This window comes from Vulpes lagopus, chromosome 5 (genome assembly GCF_018345385.1).
Source record: "Vulpes lagopus strain Blue_001 chromosome 5, ASM1834538v1, whole genome shotgun sequence".
NCBI lineage: Eukaryota > Metazoa > Chordata > Mammalia > Carnivora > Canidae > Vulpes > Vulpes lagopus.
The window spans coordinates 14,152,720-14,175,596 of NC_054828.1; the positions used below are offsets into that span (position 1 = coordinate 14,152,720).

Consider the following 22,877-nt stretch of genomic DNA (forward strand, 5'->3'; position numbering starts at 1 on the left):
ATCCAAAAGCGGTAATAATGACTAGCCGGTCTCCTTTCTAAGAATGTTATGGAGTCAGAGGAGGATAAATGTGAAAGCTCTTGAATACAGAAGCTGACAGTGAAGTTCATAAGCTTTGTAACATGTTTGCTCATGATTTTTTTTTTTTTTGGATTCTGTTTGAATCAGGGAATGGACAGTAGTATATTTAGTAAACATTCTGGGATTCTAAGGAGAAAAACTGCATATTGGCTTGTCAAGTATGAAAAGAAAGAGTTAGTTAAGTGGCAAGTTGCCATCAGGCCATGTTTGCTGGAAGGAATGGTCTGTTGGAAGGAAAAAAAGTAAATCGTGGCAAGATGGTCCTGGTGTGCCCAGCTAAGGAATTAACAGCTTGTTCTTTAGACTATCTAAGATACTTGAGGCCTTTGAGCCTATGAAGTGACTTGATAAAGCGACATTTTAGGTTGGCTTTTCTGAAACAGAAAAGTTGTGGTCACTCCTTTGCTCGAAATCCTTCACTACTCCTAGGTGTCCTCAGCAGGACTTGCCAACCAGTGTGACACCTGTGCATGATAGATGCAAAACAGTGATCCCTTCAGTCCTGGGCGCCCCTGAATGGGCAGCCAGACCTTGTCTCTGGATCAGCCCTTCCAGCCACAAGCAAGTTATAAGGATATCATTTTCTGTGTAAGAAATGACATTGAAAATGGTTGGAAGGCATCCCTTTTGCACAGATACAAGCCCTTCCTGACCCATACCCCACTCACTTGCTCAGGGTCACATCCTGACATTTGTCCCAAAGGGCTCTATTTCAGCTGTCCCACCATCACACACACCTCTTCCCACATGCCCGGTCCTGCTGTTCTGCCTTTGTCCATGTCTCTTCAGACATCCCTGCCTTGTCTGCCTGGCCTGATCCACGCCCTGGATCCTGGCTCACTAAGGCCTCCCTCCTGCATTCTCTTGATAAGCGTTGTACATTGTCACTGTGCACTTGAATCATGATGGTCTGTGTGTCTTCCACGGATGGGCCTGGCCAAGACTGAATGGTCTCCACCTAGTAAATATATGTTGAATTAATATTGAATGAAACCCATGAAACTGGGAAAGTAGGGAAGAAAAACACACACAAGTCCGTTTCAGTTGTTTGCACAACATTGGTGCTTGCTAACTACTGAATGAGTCAACAAAGGAAGAGACACAAAAGCCATTTTAAATATAGACTCCGTGGGACACCATGATGGCCTGAATGTAAGAGAGGAGGAAGGTGGAGTAGTTCGAGATGTTTTGGGACAAGCAGCATCCTCAACACGGCAGTCCTTGTACAGTCTGGGAAGCTAGACCTCAGCTAAACCCTCAGATGTATATCTAACAAATTAGGCTGTTAATTGCAACATTGTTTATATAATAGGAGAAACCTAGGAAGCAGCCCAAATGTCATCAGGAAATGGTTAACTTGTGGTAGGGTTATACAGTGAATGAAGTGATTGCAATGAATAGACTAGATATTGAAATCTTCACATGGTTAAGTCTTAAAGACATAACTTTGGGTGAAATAGAAAATTAGAATTGAAGGTAGGCACTCTGAGACACTCGAAGAAGCAGCATATATTGTTGATTAATAGATGCACAGGGAGTGAAACTATAAGCGCATGCATGGAAGTGAAACCCAACCACCTCGGGGTAGTGGTTACCCTTGGGAAAAGGAGCCAGAGTAAGATGAAGGACCTTTTGATTTATCTGTCATGTTTTATTATTCACAACAAATGTGGCAGTATATTATTAGCATTTATTAAACTGGGGTGGTGGGTATTTGTCATATTAGTTTCTAGACTTTTCTGTTGGATTGAAGGGCTCATGCTTTTAAAAATTAACATCACACAACAGAAAAGGCTGGGTAACCGGGAGAGTAGCCCCACATTTCTGCATCTAGGCTTCTGTTCTAGACGCCCGCCTCTTTTCAATGAGCCTGGCAAACGGTGGAATCACACTGGCCACAGAGGATCTAACAAGTCTTAACACCATTTAAAAGCCTCAATTCTCCGTTCAGTCCCCTGAGACTGATAGATCTCTTGACATCTCTAGAGACTTGAAAATGTACATTAATACCTTCCATCACTGTTTATGGCTTCTACCCATTTTCTCTGTATATTAGAGCATCTATCCAACCTAATTAGAATTAGTTTTGCAGTAAGATTTAATGAAATTGTCTTTTGAGTGTTTGACTGGGATACCCAGTGTTAGATTGGGATGAATTTTCTTGAATCCGTCACTGTTTTCTCTTGGTTTGTAACTATAAATTTTAATTTTCTTTCTCCCCCAAAAAAGCAAATAGTATTTGCATGGCAAATTTCACTCTTTCTAAAAGTGCTTCCATGAACAATTTCAGTGGTGTCCTAGAGCTAGCTTACACTGACTAAGGGTGGGGGGAGTCAGTTGTGTGCATTTCTTCCCAACTGGGTGTTCAGTGACATCACGTTGGTACCTTGAAATCAGCCAGGGTGGGAGTATTTACACCATGGGAATCGGCAAATGCTACCAATCAAGTTTTAGGGTTTTTTCTCTTGAGAGCTTGTGGTTAAACATTTACTAGCCTTCCATTAGGGGGCACAACAGCTTCCTGAGCTGCACAGGGCAAGTAGCATTTTTCTCATTTCACAGATACAGAAAACCAAAAATCAGAAAAGGAAAAAGTCTTGGCCTGAGTCACAGGACTCCAGGGCTGGGGGTCCAGTCTGTGTGGTGTAGATGAAGCGCTGACTTTGAAGCCAGGCAGATCTGAGCTCAAATCTAGTGTAGCTTCTCTGATATACTGTGAATTGTTCAGGTGTCTGACTTAGGCTTTCAGTTTCCCCACCTATAAAATAAGGATGACCATATCTAGCCTGTAGGATCTTGTGAGCATTAAGTGAAAAGATGCATGCAAAACCTAGCAAACCACAAAGGAAACATGCAAAAGAATGTAATTTGACCTTTTGACTTACGAGTGCAGATCTGTGTATTACCCCATTCTTACCATTGCCATATTTTTTAAATTTCAACTCTACTAGACCAAACACCTCTGATGAAATGGTGACTTTATTTTTTCTCCAAATACGTGCCCCTGGAATATGTTTGGTTTGTTTGTTTGTTTGTTTGGTTGTTGTTGTTGTTGTTGTTTTTTAGGTCTCAGAGTTGACATTTATGTGTGATTTGGGGAATCAGTTTCTTTCCAAAAATCTTAGAAATGTATGTACTAGGGATCAACAAAGATCATTTGTCAGCTGCCTAGAGTTTTCTCTGCTGGCCATTCCTCCGAGCTAAGCATCCTGAGCAGGATTGGTGTGGGGGCCCATGGGTGCTACAATTCCATGCACCAAATTAACTGCAGTGGCCTGCGGGGAAATTCTCCTGCTGGCTCCTTGTGTTCTGTGCTCTGTGCCTTCTCTGCCTGCTCCAGCTGACCTGGGAGTGGACAGCTGCGCCTCAATCATTCAGCAAAGCCAAAATGTGCTTTTTTTTTTTTTTTTTTTTTTGCACTAGTTAATTTTTGCCTGAGTGATAAATGTAGTTGTTTTAACATTTTGATAAATAACAGAATACGATGACACCTTCTCTCCCTACACCATCCCCCATTGACTCAGGTCCCTCCCCGTGAAGACTAACAAAACAAAACAAAAATGGAGCTCATCTTAAAGACCTGGCATTAGCACTGCTTTCATTGTACTTTACATATGTGTTGGTTGTCGGGACCAGAGAAGACTTGGGAAGTCAGAAACACTGGATCCAGCTCCTGTGACTTGTCAATAAATGCAAAAGCAAATTGGCCAGACTTACCTAGAATAAAATTGCAGAGGAGCTGCTTTTTATCTATAAAGATAAAAATGGCATATATTGTGCAAACACCTTCCATCAGCTAAACCTCGGAAGGTTATCATATTTCCAGAAAAAAAACATGGGGAAGAACCTAATGCTTATAGGGAATGTACTACATATCAGGTGCAGTCCTAGAGTCTTTTTAAAAATAGTGTGGCAAAATATAACATAAATATACCATTAAGTATAGAGTTCAGAAGCATTAAGTACATTCACATTATTGTGCACCCATCACCACCATCCCATCTCCAGAAAGTGCTAGGCTGTTTTGCCCATCTCACCTAGTGTTTGCAGCAGTCTTGGAGGCTGTTGTAATGTTCTCCGTACACTGAGGATGCTTCAGAGAGAATGTTTAAAGTTTCATACTGAGTCACTGGTAGAGCCTGGGATTGAATCCAGGTGTGTTCATCTCCACAATATGGACAGGTATGCCAGGCTCTGTGTCTTACTACTGCTTTTCCCTCCTCCATCCTATGCTGTTGCCCAGGAGTGATCCTGCTGCTTCTGGATAAACTACGGAAGATGAAATGGGAGCAGATGTGGAGGCTGACTGCAGAGAGGGAGCTGATGGGCATGCTGTCCACCTCCTTAGCTGACCAGGTGAGTGGCCATGTTAGAAGGTACAGTTGTTCTTGAACACCCTTGTACTGTTTCTGAAAGAAACTTGAAAATAGATGGGTCTGAATTATTTTTCCACCGATTGCATGACTGTGCCCTGAGATAGATCTGCCTTATGCTTGTCTGCCAAAGACAACAGCCGAGCTTGTTTGTGAATTCACTGTCCGTTCTGCAGACTTTGCACACTGTATGCCAGGGACGATGCTCAGCAATAGGATTGCAGAGCTAAGTGAAGGAGGCAGTCCTTGGCCTCAGAGAGCTCCTAGTTTATTGAAGCAGACTGATAAGTAAATGGCAGTCAGATGTGCTGAGAGGCGGTCGCTGTCTTTGTCTTGCTGTGAGATGCATAGCTCCACTCCTGTAACTCTGGAGTACCATAGCATATTTCCCAGACAAGATTTCATTTTGCTTTTCTCACTTTTAAAGCAACACCTTTTGCTTACAACCTGTGCTATGACCTTATCCTCCAGGGAAATGCATTTAAATGGAAGGGACAAACTGCCTGGCAGGGTTAACTGACTTCTAATTCAGGCGATCTGAAGAAGCCTATGCACTCCACAAAACCATTAACATAAATTGATAAAAATCCCGTTTCTCATTTTTGCTAGGAAAATGCAGGTGCCTGAGCCTTTGACCTTGGCTCTACCAGGGTCACACATTTAGACTTTGAGTTCCCTTTGGTATAGCTGGCCGTGTTGAAATGGAGATAAGACTTCCCTGGGTCCTCTGCATTTTATCCTTTCCTCTTCATCCAAAAAGCAAGCTCACTCCCATGTTTTTGCTCTGTGTTCAGTGGTCCAATTCATTGTATTTTTGCAAAGTTTTCTAATGCAGAGGAAGCAAGAAACTCTATAGGGTTACTATACTTTTTTTTTTTTTTTTTTTTTTTTTTTTTTTAGCATTCTTATTATTCAGTATTTCCCAAGCAACCAGAAACTAATTTCCTTTTTCAAACATGAGGTCTGGTATAATGAATGAGTTAAAAATTACCCAGGTAGCTGTTTTAAACCTGAGGGGAAAATTGTCCTCCATCATCATATTTTAAGTCAGGTCACAATGACTCAAGTGTGTCCCCAAAAGCTAGCAATTGCATGTCCGTGTCCAATGAGGATAGTTTATCCAGCCATCTCCTTCTGCAAAGGCACATAATTCACCTCCCGGCACCACCTGTCAGCAGCTAGTTAATAAGTATGGCCTGGTGCAGCGAAAGCTTGGACAAAAGCCCTGAAAGAAGGAAAGCCTTCCTAGAAAAGTCGGAGTAGGATTTGGAGGTGGGGGTGTGTACTCGGGTACCATGGCCTGCAGGAAAATAAGGCACATCCATCATCGAGTCCACCAAAAGCCCCAGGAAGAGCTGCTAAAACAGGATCTATAATTTGTCTCAGCCTCTGAGCGAGTGGAGCAACTTGTCATCATGCAGTTTCCTCTCCTGGAGGCTTGGAATGGATGACACAGGGCTCCTCGATGAGGTGGGAAGAGGGGCAGAAAAGTGACTTCATTTAATATAACCCAGCACAGGTAAGAAAGATACTTCCTCTCTGCTCCCACATCCCCTTGCCTGATGGCGCCTTATGAGACCAGGAGAGCCCATGAGCATCAGGTCAGCGTGGGGCATCCCCCTGTCTCTAAGCAAACACAACTGCTTGGTTCTAGAGCTAGGAGAAGCAAGAGGAAATGCCCCCGCAGTGCCAGCCAGCCTACGTTCAGAGCAGGAGGTTTAAGAGAGGCCCTTGCACAGGAGGTGGTGCACTACGAGAGTTGGCATCCTAAGTGAAGCCCACCTGACTGTTTTGACTGTGTCTGGCTTTTATCTTGCAGGATATTTTCAACGCTGTCATCAAACAGAACCCCTTTCTCGTGTATCAGCTCCCCTGCTTCTGGAACGTGCAGCTGTCGGACCATACCCGCTCTGAGCAGTGCTACAGGGATGTGTCTGATCTGAAGGTAAAGTAAGGACAGGCTACATTGGGTGTAGGGCAGACCTTCAAGGAGGAAGAGGAGGAGGAGGAAGGGGGGGGTGTCCAGCAATAGCAGAGGGAAGCTGGATGGGGAGCGCTCTTCAGGGGGATGAATGGCTGAGCTTTTTGTGCAGTGTGGTGAGAGAGATAAGGGCGTCAAAGGGCAGAAAGACTGTGCTTTTCTCCTTTGTTTTTGTTGGTTTTTTTTCCCCTCTTGTTTGGGCTTTCTGGAAAGCATAAGGCCTCCCTGCATAAGAACCAGCTTGCATATGGTTATTCTTCTTGCCACCTGCTACCAGCCGTTTTGGTTCATGTCAGCTCCCCAAATCCAGTCATTTAACTCAAACAAAAACATTTATTGAGGGACTACTCTGTGCCAGGTGCTGCAGACGTGAATAACTTCCATCCTACATTCAAGTCGCTTGTGGCCAGAAGAGAGACATGTGTGAGGAAATGAGCCAGGGGTGGGGGGAGGACATGCACACCAGGTGCTGTGGTGGTTTTCGGGGGGGGGGGGGGTGGCACCAACACAAATGGCTCACTCTACCCCCGCAGCAGTAATAGTGACGGAATCCAGGTGTGTCAGGCTTTCTGCTCAGCGAGGAGCCGGCTTCTCCCTCTCCTTCCTGGAGCTCCTCTTTTTCCCACTATTTCTGTCTCTCTCTCTAGGTACCAAACATCGTAGTAGGGCCTGGAAATAGAAGGATGAACATAGCCATGACTTTTAGGCAACCCACTTGAACCATGGAAACCTGTGTAAGGTAGAAGGGCCCACAGTGACCCCCAACCGACCAGCTGAATACAAACAGGCCCATTAGGTGACCCACCTCAAAATATCTGTAAGCCCTAGCTGACCAGTGGTTACTGACACCCGGACGCAGGTACCAAAGCAGGGAAAATCCATACGTCCCCATACCTCCTCACCCCCCCTTCACTACAGCCCCACCACAGCCTCCAAGCCTGTCTGCCAGCACATGTGTTTGCCTCTCTGGCTATATCAGACAGGAAGTAGACACATGCAACCATAGAGAGCTTAAGTCATTTAATTTTTTTTAAGGATTTTATTTATTTATTTATTTATTTATGAGAGAGACACACACAGAAAGGCAGAGACACAGGCAGAGGGAGAAGCAGGCTCCCTGCAGGGAGCCCAATGCGGGACTCAATCCTAGGACCCCAGGATCACAGTCTGAGCCAGAGGCAGATGCTCAGCCACTGAGCGAGGGAGCCACTCAGGTGCCCCTATGTCATTTAAATTTACTGGCATTGCGATAACAATCATTAAAAGTTTTATGAAAGGAAAAACCCAAACTTTGCTTTCCAAATAAATCCATCTTTTCCAAGTAGCTTTTGGCCCATGTCCACAGGTGTGTGTTGCCTCTTACTTATAGTCCCAATGCACATAGAATTCTGTACTCTTCTGTTAATGCACCACTCCTGTTACTCTAGCTATTTTCAAATTTTCACAAATATAAACTGCTAATGAACAGGCTAAAGTTCACCTTTCCAGCAGTGAAATCACCTAGTTAAAAAGAAAGAAACTTGTTTTTGTTTTCTTATGTACCCGAAGTCCCTTACAAAATGTTAGGGAGTGTTTAAAACAGAAGTACCTCCATCATTCATTCTTTCAATCAACATTTATGTAGTTTCTTCACTATGTCATGTATTTCTTAGACATAAGGAAAATATATGACGTACTCAGGAATATTTCCAAGACTGTCATGAATTGGAATTTTAAAGGTGAGGAAAATAAAATCAATCCTGTAGAAAACACCAAAAAGTACCAGATTAAAAAAAAATTTAATGATTTGAAAGCATAGTCTATCAATCCATAAAGTAAATGAAGTAAGCAGAGGCCAGAAATGATGATAAAGTATGGATCCAGTAGGATAAGCAAAAAGCAACTAGATCTGGGGTGCCTGGGGGGTTCAGTCGGTTAAGTGTCTGTCTTCAGCCCAGGTCATGATCCCAGGGTCCTGAGATCGAGCCCTGTGTCAGGCTTTCTGCTCAGCGAGGAGCCGGCTTCTCCCTCTCCTTCCTGGAGCTCCTCTTTTTCCCACTATTTCTGTCTCTCTCTCAAACAAATAAAATCTTAAAAAGAAAAAGAAACTGGGTCTGACATTGGCTGGGTATTTGCTAATCCTTGGGAACTAAAGGCCTGGTTAAAAGTAGGTAACTACATAATTTACTATATAATTCGAACAAAAGAATGCTATTGTTAGCGACACTGGGACATTAGGCCAGTCAGGAAAATTATATGTGTAACCTTTCCATTGAAAGGCTGTGAGTGGGAATTTGGGTTCCAACCCCAAGGAGGACCGTTAGAAAATCCTTGCTGGAAGTCAGGATCCAGGAAAAGTGAAATCCTCAGTGGATAACAAGTTTAAAAATATCTATAGGAGAAGATGATAGAGGTGTTAATAAAACATTGTTAAATGTTTTATCCTTGGCTTTAGGTAGAATAAGAGGGAAATGTTTCCCCTAAGAATTTCTCATTTCAAGCTTGTGCTCATATTATTTGAGGGAGCTGAGATTGTACGTGTAGGACAAAAATAGAAAGAAAAAAGTGAAAATGTGCCAGGCACCTGGCAGAAGTAAACAGAAACCTGATCTAGAAGAATAGTCTCAAAAACAAGAAAGACTTGAATGAATTCTTTAGATGAAGTTTCAAGAAAAATGAGTTCTCATTCCGTAATCCCTAAACACAAAGGGAAATAAGCCGCCATGAGAGAGGGCAGAAACTATAGAATTATTTTTTCCTTTTTTATATATATATATATATTTTTTATTGAAGTTCGATTTGCCAACATATAATCTAACACCCAGTGCTCATCCCGTCAAGTGCCCCCCCCAGTGCCTGTCATGCAGTCACCCCATCCCTCCCCCCGCCTCCCCTTCCATTCCCCTTGTTCATTTCCCAGAGTTAGTAGTCTCATGATTTGTCACCCTCTCTAATTTTTCCCACTCAGTTCCCCTCCTTTCCCCTATAATCCGTTTCACTATTTCTTATATTCCCCATATAAGTGAAACCATATTATTGTCCTTCTCTGATTGACTTACTTTACTCAGCATAGTACCCTCCAGTTCCATCCACATCAAAGCAAATGGTGGGCATTCATCCTTTCTAATGGCTGAGTAATATTCCATTTTATATATATAGACCACATCTTCTTTATCCATTCATCTGTCAGTGGATATCAAGGCTCCTTCCAGTTTGGTTATTGTGGACATTGCTGCTATAAACATTGGGGTGCAGGTGTCCTGGCAAGAAACTGTAGTATTAAATCTCAAAGACTTTAGGTATGAGACTCATCAGATATAAGACATAAGGGTTTTTATTTTGTGTAAGAAATAAAAGAGAATTAAAATGATGGAGGAACAAGAGAGTCTCAAAGGCAAATGGACCTATTTGGATCAAATAGTCCTTTTAGAAGTAAAAAATATAATTATTGAAATTACAAATTAAATGAATGTTTGAAGCAGTAAATTAGACCCGGCTAAACAGAGAATACCAGAAGAGATGATAGCTGAAGAAATTATCCAAAACCCAGCACACAGGGAGAAAGAGAAGAACTGAGAGAGAAGTTCAGATATTGGGATATGTCTAATTAAACTGTCAGAAGGAGATAATGGAGAAAATTGGAAGTGAGGCATCTTTGTAGTAAGTGGGAATTTTCCAGAACCATTAAAAAGTATCCATACATACAAGCAGTTTAAAGAAAGAGAAGGCTATGTTAGATCTATAGGAGTAAGACTGCAGCACCTTTAAGTGATTTTTTAAATAACTAAGAGAATAAACAGATTCTCTACGAAGACATTGCATGTGTAGAATAAGAGTTCTTAGCAACAACAACAGAAGCCAGAAGTGTAGAAGTAATACTTTTACTGTGCTAGGTGACCACAACAATACATTGTATACCTAGCAACACAAGAGAAAGAATATTCAGATGAGCAAAAGCAAAGAGAATTTACCACAAACATAGCTCTTCAAAGAAACTTCTAAAGGATTTATTTCGGGAATAAGGACTGTGATTCCAGGTCCAAGAAGGAATGCTGAACAGACAAATCAGACATATGTAGGAATTCCTAATAAAAATTTCTAAAAAGTAGTATGTAACTGTGGTCTTAGAAAGGTTATACCTAAAATAACAGCAATATCACATAAGTCAAGAGGAACATGATTAGAAGAATTAAGGTATTCTAGAATCAGTGTTTTGTTGGAGAGGGGAACGAAATAATTTTAGGTGCTAAGGTAGCTGTGCTTGCTAACCTTTTAAGCTTAAGCACTATGAATTGGGAAAAATGCATAATTTATAAATTCATGGTGGGTGAGATGGTGAGTGGAGTAAGAAAAACCAAAACAACCAACCAAAATATCTCCATCTTTAGAAAAAAAGAGAAGAATGCAAGAAAAAATGACAGCATAGGAAAAAGAGAAAGCAAGAAATCAGATGGTAGAAATAAGTCTAAATATATCAATAACCAAAAAAGTAAACTACGTTTGGGGAGGAAAAGACACATTGTCAGACTGAACAGGAAATAGTATTCAACATATGCTCTTTATAAAAGATCTACCTAACACATTGACAGTTAAATGTTGGAGAAGGAAAACCAAGATAACTGTCTTGGTAGCAGACAAAGCATTGGTAGGTGTAGAGATGGTCATTTTAAAAATTAAAAGTTTAAGGGTGCATAAGTGGCTCAGTCGGTTAAGTGTCTGTTCAGGTCATGATCCCAGGGTCCTGGGATTGTGCCCCACATCGGGCTCCCTGCCAGGGGTCTGCTTCTCCTTCTCCCAGTCCCCCTTCTGTGCCCTCTCTCCTCTCTCTCTCTCAAATAAATAAATAAAATCTTTTTATTTATTTTTTTAAGATTTTATTTATTCATGAGAGACACAGAGACAGAGAGAGGCAGAGACACAGGCAGAGGGAGAAAAAGGCCCCATGCAGGGAGCCGTGGGACTCGATCCTGGGTCTCCAGGATCACACCTTGGGCCGAAGGCGGCGCTAAACCACTGAGCCACCCGGGCTGCCCTAAAATCTTTATTAAAAGTTTTCACTAAGAAGATACAAGAACTCTAAACTTGTATACATTTCATACTATGGCATGCATATTAGATATATTCACACACACACATTCAAAGCTAAGTAGAACTCCAGAAAATAAATCGACAAATCTACTATCATAGTAGAATATTTTAATGTATCCTTATCAAATATCGGAAGATCAATCAACCCAAGAAAGTGGATTAAAAATATGGAAGATTGAGGTACACAGTTAAAAATCTTGATTTATTGGGCAAATAAGAAGCCTTGTACCTAACAGAGAATATACACCCTTCTCAAGCTCACATGAGACATTTACTATAAGTAACCATGTTCTGGACCATACAGCAAATCTCAATATGTTTCAAGAAATTTACATACATATACATAAATTTGAACATGTATGTGTGTGTGTGTGTGTATATATATATATATATATATATACATATATATATATATATATATTCTCCATGACACAGTATAATTAAATTAACAGCAGTAAGATTTTTTTAAAATATATTTGAAGGGCACCTGGGTGGCTCAGTCAGTTAAGCATCTGCCTTCCCCATGGTCCTGGGATGGAGCCCCACGTCTGGCTCCCTGCTCAGTAAGGAGCCTGCTTCTCCCTCTCCCTTTGCCTGCCGCTCCCCCTGCTTGTGTGCCCTCTCTCTCTCCCTCTCTCTCTCTCTCTGTCAAATAAATAAATGAAATCTTTAAAATATATATATAATATTTGATTAAAACTGAGAGCATACTTTTTTTTTGTAAATTTATTTTTTATTGTTCAATTTGCCAACATATAGAATAACACCCAGTGTTCATCCCATCAAGTGCCCCCCTCAGTGCCCGTCACCCAGTCACCCCCACCCCCCACCCACCTCCCCTTCCCCCACCCCTAGTTTGTTTCCCAGAGTTAGGAGTCTCTCATGTTCTGTCTCCCTTTCTGATATTTCCCACTCATTTTTTTCTCCTTTCCCCTTTATTCCCTGTCACTATTTTTTATATTCCCCAGATGAATGAGACCATATAATGTTTGTACTTCTCCGATTGACTTACTTCACTCAGCATCATACCCTCCAGTTCCATCCATGTCAAAGCAAATGGTGGGTATTTGTTTTTTCTAATGGCTGAGTAATATTCCATTGTATACATAGACCACATCGTCTTTATCCATTCATCTTTCGATGGGCACCGAGGATCCTTCCACAGTTTAGTTATTGTGGACATTGGAAACCATACTTTTAAATTACTCATGGTTCTAAGAAATCATAATTGAAACTGACACCTACTTAGAACTGAATGAAAATAAAAACGATACATGTCAAAATTAGTGAAATGATACAAATATATGAGGAAATTTATAGCCTTAAATTTCATATTAAAAAAGAAGGGAAAAAAGAAGAAAGGCTAAAAATTAATAAGCCAAGTCTATAACTTAAGATGATAAATAAAGAACATTGGAACAAATTTAAAAAATAAAAGGCAGGGCATAAAGAAGATTGGAGCAGAAATTGATCAACAAATTATTCTACAAAGTCCAAAGTGGGCTTCTTGAAAGGAACTGATAGAATAGGCAAAGCAGTGGCAGGACTCATTGAAAAATAACAAGAGAACTCACCAATAAATAAATAGGAAGCCATAAATGCAGATTCATGTATTCAATCCCTACATGTCTTTGAGCCAATCATCTTTCTGAGTTCTAGAAATACAGCAGAAATTAAACAAAAGTTTTTTACCTTGTGGAGTTTTCAATCTAATATATAAAGATATAAATAGATACAAATATATAATCTAATATACTATGTCCTATATTAAATATAATATATTAAATATAATTATAATAAATTAAATATATAATATTATTATGCTATAATATATAATTATAGGACATATTAAGAGAATGCTGTAGACAAAATTATGTCAAAAGTTTGAGAACTTATATAAAATGAACAAAATCCTAGATATGTATAAATTATCAAAACTGGCTTAACGAAAAAACAAATTCTGGATTATCTTCTAGCCATTAAGCCGTTTTACAAAGTACACAGTATCCCTAAATGATGAGTAGAGATAAGTGCTACCATTTTTTTTTTAATCAAAAGATAATTCCAGGACTCCTGGGTGGCTCAGTCAGTTAAGCATCTGCTCTGGCCCCAGTCATGATCCCAGGGTCCTAGGACTGAGCCCCTTCATCAAGCTCCCTGCTCAGTGGGGAGTCTGCTTCTCCCTCTCCTGCACCCCCTGCTTATGCTCTCTCTCTGTGTCAAATAAATAAATAAACAAAATCTTAGAGTGATAATCAGGGGTCCCTGGGTGGCTCAGTTAAGCATCTGCCTTTGGCTCAGGTCATGATCCTAGGGTCCTGGGATCAAGCTCTGTGGTGGGCTCTCTGCTCAGCAGGAAGTCTGCTTCTCCTTCTCCCTCTGTGCTCTCTCTCAAATAAATAAAACATTTTTTAAAGAGACAATTCAAATTTTAAGTAAATTTCCAGAGAATAGAAAAAGAGGAACACTTTTTAATGCATTTCAATGAGGCCACAATATCCTCAATACCAAAATCAGACATGGAGAGCATAAAAAAGGAAAACTAGGCCTGTCTCACTCATGAGAGGTTTGCAAAAACCTTAAGGAAAATATTAGCAAATCGAATTCAGCCATGTATAAAATAGATAATACATCATGGCCAACTTGGGTTTATTCCAGGAAAGACAAGAGTGATTTAACATTGAAAAATCCACAAGTATCATTCAGCATGTTAATAGATTAAAGGAGAAACAGCATATAATCATGTAAATAGATGCAAGAAAGTGATTTGATAAAATTAGATATTCATTTATGACAAAAACTCATAAATAGTATCCACTGAAAACCTACAGCAAAGTTTTGCTGAGCATCTGCTTAGGGATGTGCTAATTAATTAGTAAAAGAAAGACAGAGAGACCAAGAACACGCATACCTATATGGAAATGTGGTATATAAGGAGGTGGCTTGCTGGGCACTGGAGAAAGAATGTAATCGTCCACCAATGGTGCTAAGGCATCTGATTATCCATATGGAAAAATGAAAACTGATCCCTATCTCATATCATGCACAAAATTAATTCTGATGGATTAGAGACTTAAAAGTGCCAGGCCAAATTAAATTTTTATTTTGAAAAATTAAATAACTGGCCTGTGACCTCAGAATTGGGAAGAATTTCTTTGACAAGACAACAAAAGCATATATCATAAATGAAAAGATCAGCAAATTCAGCTACACTGAAATTAATAACTCTCACCAAAAGAAAAGAAAAAAGACATTGTCAACATATATAACTGACAAAGAACTAGTAAGTGAAATACACAAATAGTTCTTACTAATTAATAAGAAAAATGTGTAAAAGAGTCATTTCACTGAATTGTAAAGAAAACAGCCAGTAAACACTTAAAAAGATGTACAACTCTTTGTTAATCTGGGAAGTGAAAATTAAAACCACAAATAATTTCACCCCCACCAAATTGGAAGAGTGGTACTATCAAGTCTCAGTTGATCTGTAGGAGATCTGTAGATCTCTCCAGTCTTGTTGACAGAAGTGTCCGTGGATCACCAAATTGAAGCAACACTTTAGCGCCATCTTATAAACTTGAAGTAGTACATATTTTGCAATATAGGCCTTGGATGCACGTGGTCAAAAATTGGGAAGTGGGTGAGCTTCAGAAGGAAGCATTCCACATTCAGCTGTCGGGGCAAATATGACAAGACATTGAAGCAATCCCTGGGTTCTCGTAATAAATTGACATTTCTTCACCAGGCAAAAGTACAGGAGACTTCTAAACTCTCAAGTCTTATTTTCATACCAAAAATAAAACCATAAAATTTCTGTAAAAATCAGTGTTACTGAAGATCTTGACAGTCCTTAAAAAAGGAAGGAAACTCTGACATGTGCTACAACGTGGATGAATCTTGAAGATATGCTAAGTGAAATGAGCCAGGCACAAAAGGAAAACTATCGATGGTCTCACTTATATGAGATACTTAAAATAGTCAAATTCATAGAGGAAGGAAGTGGAACAATGATTACCAGGGGCTGGGTTGAGGGGAAAATGTGGAGTTAATGAGTACAGATTTCTATACGAGACATTGAAAGAGTCCTGGAAATGGTGGTGATGGTTGCATAACAATGTAAATGCACTTAGTGGCACTGAACTATACACTAGAAAATGGTAAAATTTGTGTATATTTTACCTCAGTAAAAATAAAATCAAGGGTGAGGAGGACCTTGGTGGATGTCTTGTGCAGATGATTATTCTTAGCAGGATTAGTATGAGTTTCATTAAAGAAACCAGACAGGTATGCATAACATATGGCATAAGCCAATATCTTTGACATGGTATCTGAGAGCCTCTAAATTGACAGTCACAAAAAGGAAAAGTCAAGGCACCATAAAATAGAGAGATTTTCCTCTGTGAACTTTCAACTTGGACATTTTATAAATGCCAGCAAAGCTACTAGGTGTCCAAGTGAAAGTGTGTCACGTCTGCCCATCACAGAAATACCAATGCATTCATGCATTTACTGGGTAGTTACTGTATGCCAGGCACTGTTACAGGCCCTAGTGATGCAATGGGAGACAAAACAAAGTCACTGGTCACCTAGAGCTTAGATGTTAATGTAGCAGGTGGCTACGCCACTTTGACGTTGCTCAGTGATTGGTTAAGTATTGTCACTTTGAACCTGCCAAACAAAATAACTTCTGAACTCTTTTTGGCAGCCTATTCTATGTTTAAGTAGAGGACTTTCAAATAGGAAAAAACCAGGAAGACAGAGTCAAAGCAAGTTAACTCCTCTCTCTCTAGATAAACCTAAAAAAGAATCTGAAAGTCATTTTACCCACTAAGATCTTGTCTAACAAAATCTTAGAATCCTTAAATATACCAACATATAAACATGGGGAGAGAGTTAAGGGATGAAGGAGAGCTGACAAGTCTAGGTTCCACCCTTGGGGCACATCAGGGTCTGGACATTGCCATGGAGCCTGAGGGCCTGGTTCAATAACAATGTGTGTGTGTGTGTGTGTGTGTGTGTGTGTGTCCCTCCAGGCCAACCTGGACCTCAGAGTCCAGGTAAAGGTGCATCTTCTTCATTTTCTTTCTTCTTCCTTCTCCCATCCTTTATGTCCTCCATCATATTCAACGGTTATGAAGGACCTCCTATTTGCTGGTTCCCATGTTCTCCACGGGGAATATACAGATGAATCCTGAACCCTGCCCTCCATCAGCTCACACTCATGCTCCAAAGGGTAGCCCACCTAAGAAGCCCCACCTGTGGGTCACACAAGCTACTGGCACTGGGTCAGCTGACTGAAAAATGTCAGTCCAGGCAAGAATCCTAAAAATAGGTTAACTTTGATTTGCTTATCTCTTCAACCAAGGCCAGATTTTTGTTTTTGTTTTTGTTTTTGTTTTTGTCTTTGTCTGCTATTGCACTGTATTTATCTTGCATGGACACCTTGTTATCCATCTTCTTTGGTTCTCCTGATTCCTTCCCTTGAAGGGGGAGCAAGAATATAAGGACTCTGACAAAGCAGGTGGAGGACAGTCCTGGATTTTGTATTTTCCCATTCCTTTATAGTCTCTCACCCACACCTAGTCTGACAGCCATTTTTTTAAAAGGGATTTCTTTTTTATCAATTGTTCCAAAGCTTTGCCTTGGCCTTTCATGGAAATAGCAACTCTCTTTTTGTATTCACCTAATTCAAAGAATATTTCATTACATTTCTAATTACATCAGAAATACAAACAGCATAGAAGCACACTTGATAACACACAACTCACTCTTGGTAAGCATAAAGCTCTACCAGAGACGAGCTTACTAGCCTTGGGCATCCAGCCTGCCCTGGGTGTGAGCAGAGAACTTTATGCTAAGCAAAGATTGGTTAAGAGAACAACTAGGGGGAAATAAGGGGAAAGAATTATATAGGCTTTGGGATCCAAGCAATCCTGTCAATTCTAATGACAGTCCTGCCTCTTACCAGCTGAAGGACTTGTATAAACCGCTTACCTTCTCCCAGTCTCAGTTACATTTTTAATGAAATGGAGGCCATGATTTTCGGCCCTGTTCTCCACCAGGCCCCATGAGTGCTCATAGAAACACATTTGACTTTACCTCGGTCTTTGTGTTTCAAAGACCTTCATTTTTTATCTTTCAGTCCTAAAGCTTGATGACTCAGCCTTCCCTGGCTGAATCTTAAATAAAAAGAGAAGAACCCAAAGGAGCATCTTTTTATTCTTTCACCAGGAGCACAAATTCTTCAGAGATGAGCAAAGGGCCTTGTGCCGGGTTGGAGAAGGGACAAGGGGAGAGACACCAGGAAGCTGTGTTCTAGTCCTTGAGTCTTCACTCGGCTTTTAGAGAAGGAAGCCCTGGCCGGAAACAGTAGGTGGTGGTCAGGAATTGGCAAGCAAAGGGTCCAGTCCTCGGATCTGTATGAGCTCCTGGAGCCCCAGGGCTGAGCCATGGTTCCTGCTCTTAGGAAGGTCACAGTCTAGTGAGAGGCAACCATTAGCAGAGAATTCCAGGACAGGTGCTGCATGTTGCAATGGAAGGAAGTAAAGGAGCCTACGAGAGCTCAGGGAGGCCCCACTGGGGACAGTGTGATGCAGTCTGTGTCTTGAGGGATTCTCTAGGAGACCTGAGCTCAGTCTTTTTTTTTTTTTAAGATTTTATTTATTTATTCATAGAAACACAGAGAGAGAATGAGAGGCAGAGACACAGGCAGAGGGAGAAGCAGGCTCCATGCAGAGAGCCTGACTTGATCCAGGGTCTCCAGGATCACGCCCTGGGCTGCAGGCGGCGCTAAACCGCTGCACCACTGGGGCTGCCCTGAGCTCAGTCTTCATATCAAGTCTCTTCCTTCCTTGTCTTCTGCCCTGACATCATTCCTCAGCTCCCAAATACCCTTGCCCCCCTCTTCCCAGTCCTGTTGAAACCACCCTTCCTTCCCTGTGTGTGTCCCCAGAGAATGGGAAGGAGCAGAACCCCACATGTGAGTCAGGAACAACAAGCCTAGTGCTGGTAGGCAGGCAGCAGGGAACCACACAGGGTTCCAAAGACATCTGCCCAGAATGCACTGATCCCTTTTGGGGATTGACAGGAAGCAAGCTGTGGCCAAGACTTCAAAGGATGCCATGGGGGTTTTCAGGCAGATTGGGTGGGAATGGTGTGCCTGCCAAGTGCGGTATCACTTAATCTTTGCAAAAGTCTCACAGGGTGAATATTAATCTGTTTTATACATTAGAAAATGAAGGATCGTGTGGATTAAGTCACTTGCTTGCCCAGAATCACACAGCAAAATAGGACTGAGCTGAGGTTTAGACTCGTATCAGCCTGACCCTGACTCCAGAGCCCTTTCCTCTGACACAGGGATATGTTCTCACCTTCATATATTTTCCCAGGAAAACATTTGATGTGAGATAATGCTTCTATAGGATTATTCTGTGTGAGTCCTCTTTGTATTAAATGGCTTTTGGAGGGCTAACCCCGGAGCAGAGGCTCTTAGTATAACATTGTCTCCTTGAAAGAACATTTGAATTTTAAGCAACAGACTCAGAGGTTGGATTTTTGACTGCCACCCATTCATAAAATAGGAGCTGAGTGCACTTAAAAGAAAAATCCTAAGGAAGAGAAAAACCAAGAGAAAACGTGCCATCCATATGGAGAAATGATGTATGTTCCTAGAGGCAATCTGTACCATTTGCATAAAAGGAGTAGCACATAATTCAAGTTTTAAAACATTTTATAATACTTAGAGAGGTGTCAGTTTTCACGTCTTTTGAGGAAGATGAGGGGCCGCCTGGCATTAGCATATCGAGCGTGCCATAGCTGAGCAGACTACCATGAAAAATGAGGCTGGGGAAACCAGCGAGAGGGTAATAAGAATGATGAATGGTAAGGTTGATTTTGGAGGATTAGGATGGATCAGGAAGAAAAAAACACTTGTTTTGGGGGAGAAGATCTAAGATCTACAATCACCACCTCCCACCCAGACCCCTCTTTATTTGAGGCCTGTTTAATTTCATCCTGTGACTCAAGTCCAAGGGCTCTAAGTGCTTTATTGTCTCTAGGCACCACTGTGGCTGGTACACTTGAGGGGTCTCGGGATCAAATAGGAGGTAGCTGGCGCCTGTTCAAGGGGCCTGGCGTTTGGCACTGTCAGTTGGTGGCTCATGCCTTGGAGTCACTCGTGCACCCAGCAGACACTCAGAGCACCCACTGGGGGCCAGGCTGGAGGCCTGTCATTGGGTTTCTCAACCTCCCTCACCAGTGTCCTTGCATGAGAAAGTAGAGAAGTATTCGGCACTTTACGGAGATGTAAAGATTAGAAGAGGCGCAGGTGCGTAAGGCAGTTAGCACCGGGCTGGGAGACATGGAGTAAGCCTCATATACCCTATTGCCAGTAATTAATAATTAGTGATGCTCCCACTCTCTCAGTAATTTTCGGCCAGCTGCTGGGCAAAACATGTAAACGAGGGATCTTCTTCCTCATGCATTCCACTGCCCTCCTTTCACAGGACAGAGGGCCCTGAAGAGGGGAAGGGGTTTCCCGAGGTTAACTGCTGGTTTGGGGCACGTCCTCTGGTGCCCTGATAGTGTGCTGGAGAAGGGCATGCTCAGCACGGGGAACTTTGGATAATTTAAGCTTTTGGTCTTTTGTCTTCAACACTCACCTCTTCTTTGCTCATTAGCTAAATTTTCAGAATTTAACCCCTTTGGGTATTAGTGATTTAAGTTATCCATCACTGGCTTTGTTATACATAGCTGATGAAGTTCAGATGCAATTATTCCCAGAAACATCAACAAAATTCCTAGAAGCAAGGTGCTGCCTCTGGAAAATCTGCCCTACAGTAGCATAGCACTCTTTGGATTATGTACCCAAAGAGTTCTAAGAATTGTTAATGGGATTTCTTTAAACAGCGAGGACCTGGGGAGGGGTGTGGAGGGGAGTTCTGTGTACCGTATATACAAAATGGCATATTACGAAGTCCTGCAGCAAGGAATCCTGATGGGTTTGGTTGATCCATCGCATTTCTACAGAACAGACCACTTGACCATGGAATACCTTATGGGACAGGTTCCTTAAAAGCCCACTGTAAGAAGCACTTCCCTGGATAATCTGGGCTCTCTTATGAAAAGGATTTTGAGAGAGGGAAGGCCCAATTAAGCAGTATTTGCTGGTTGTGGACACCAGGCCATTGAAGTATGTAGAAATGAGGGTTTTGTTAGGTAGCACAGCATTTTTTACCTCAAAATCCTGTAACAACAGAAACAATTTCAAACATCTGTTTTCTAAAAGCTCTATATCACAGGTTCTTTCTAAAAGTAGTTACTACCCTATTCATTACCTTGACATTGAAGGGTCAGATTACAGTTGCGTACTTTTTTTTTTTTTCAAAAGTATGAGCTAGCATACCACTGATAACCATTTTTCGTAAAAACAAACACATAAATCATCTTTACATATGCTATTATAAGGCCTTTGCCATGAGGTGACTAGCAAAGCTCTATATTGTACAAAAGATTTCCATTGTCATTCTTCATGTCATTTCAAAGTGTTATAAAAGTTCTATGATATTCTCAGCCTCACCTTTATAAAAGTAACCAAATTAGTGACATCCAGTAGTACTTGTCTGCCCTGGCTTCAAGGCTTTGTTGCAAACTTTCCTTCAATAATGAAGTAAAGAAATTCAGTATCACTTTGTGAACTCACTTGGAATCCTTTCATTTTTCCAATTAAACAGCTCTACCTTTCATACATGCACTTTCCATAAAACCATTGTCATCACTGAAGTAGGAATTTACTGTTCAGATTATAATTTGTCGGGGACATCTTTCCTTTAGTGCTCACTGAAAAGTTGTTCTTTTGGTATTTCATTATCTAAACCAAATCTTGCAAATAGCATAAGCTGACACACATCAGGATCCTCTGTGCTTTGATTTAACTCTGTAGCAAATCTCCCATGTAATTTGTCTTCATACTAGGATCTTCAGGCCAGCTGCACTTATTTTTGTGACTCTGCCCAACTATATTTGCTGACAAAGGAATTTACTTCATTTGTTACTGTCTTGTGTGCTTTTTCTGTGATTTTTGCCAGGGCAGGAAAAGCAAGTGTTTTCCTTATTGGATTTTATTATCTTTCGTTTTACATATGAAATCCCCAAAGGGACCACTAAACTCTCTTCATGGCGGTTAGTGGAACGTTGTAAAGTTCTACACAGAGTTTCATAAGACTTTATACCTCATCAAAAAATTACAGAGAAAAAAATAATTTAAAAAATTACGGAGTTTTGTTTTCTTATCCTGGATGCTTTGTGTTTAAGTGTCTTGCCAATCATGCATCCTTGTACTAACATTAAGTAGTATCTTCAGGCATTATACACACTTGGGGTGAAGTTCTTCCTTAATGATAGTGGTTGTAAATCCATATTTGAATCTAAAACAAAAAAAAATTTTTTTTGCCAGCTTCTTGTCAGATCTAATTAGGTAGCCATTTCTGTTCTTGGGAACGTAGCTAAAACTCATATTGGAAACAGAGCATCAGCTCGGCTGTTTTCCTGCTGGCCACCTGAGCTGGTCTTACTGGTGTTCACAATCAGTCCATTGCCTTGTAGGACAAGTTTTTAATACCTACTTACTTGGAAGAAGTTTTAGATTTACAGAAAAGGTTGTAAAAGTAGTGCTGAGACTCCCATACTGCCCCCACTCCAGCCACTCCGCATTTGGTGTCCATTTCCCTTACTGTTAACATCTTACATGGTAATGGTGAACTCTCCAGACTGACAAACCCACATAGGTAGATTGCACTTCACTTATCTCCACAGGCTTTAGGCATCTTTCACTGGTGTTTCTGTTGGTCTCCTCTGGCCCCCAATGCTTTTTCAGTCTTTCCATGTTTTTCATGACTGACCTTGACCATTGTGAGGTGTACTGGTCAGGTATTTCATGAAATATCCCCCTCAGGCTTGGTTTGTCCCCTATATTTTTCTCATGATTAGACTGAGGCTATGGGTTTTTGGAGAGAGTATCACAGAGGCAAAGGGCATCCCCAAGGGCATCACATTGTATCAGGAAGGACCTGATTTTCACACATGGCATCACTAGGGACCCTAACTGTCTGTACCTGGTCAGGGCAGTCTTTGCCAGGATTCTCCACTGCAAAGTGACTGTATTCCCCTTTCATGCTTCATTTTTCAGAAGGGTGTCACTGTACCCACCACACACTGGAAAGGGGGAGATTAAGTTCTACTTCCTAATGAGGAGCAGAATCTACATATGAGAGCTCTTTAAAAAAAAAAAAAACATATGAGAGCTCTTCTGTGAGGAGATCTGCTTCTCTCCCCCATTTATTTTTATTTATTTATTAAATTATTTATATCCATGTAGA

The 22,877-nt window shown here is 41.1% G+C and overlaps 1 protein-coding gene across 3 annotated transcripts in view; it reads left to right on the forward strand.

Moving 5' to 3' along the window:
* Positions 1–22,877, forward strand: part of LARGE1 (LARGE xylosyl- and glucuronyltransferase 1) — a 522,915-nt gene that overhangs the window by 435,086 nt on the left and 64,952 nt on the right. For all 3 annotated transcript variants that reach the window (XM_041755794.1, XM_041755793.1, XM_041755792.1), the window contains exons 8-9: positions 4,325–4,437; positions 6,274–6,399. In XM_041755794.1, coding sequence (XP_041611728.1) covers positions 4,325–4,437; positions 6,274–6,399 — 239 coding nt within the window. The remainder of the gene's footprint in view (positions 1–4,324; positions 4,438–6,273; positions 6,400–22,877) is intronic.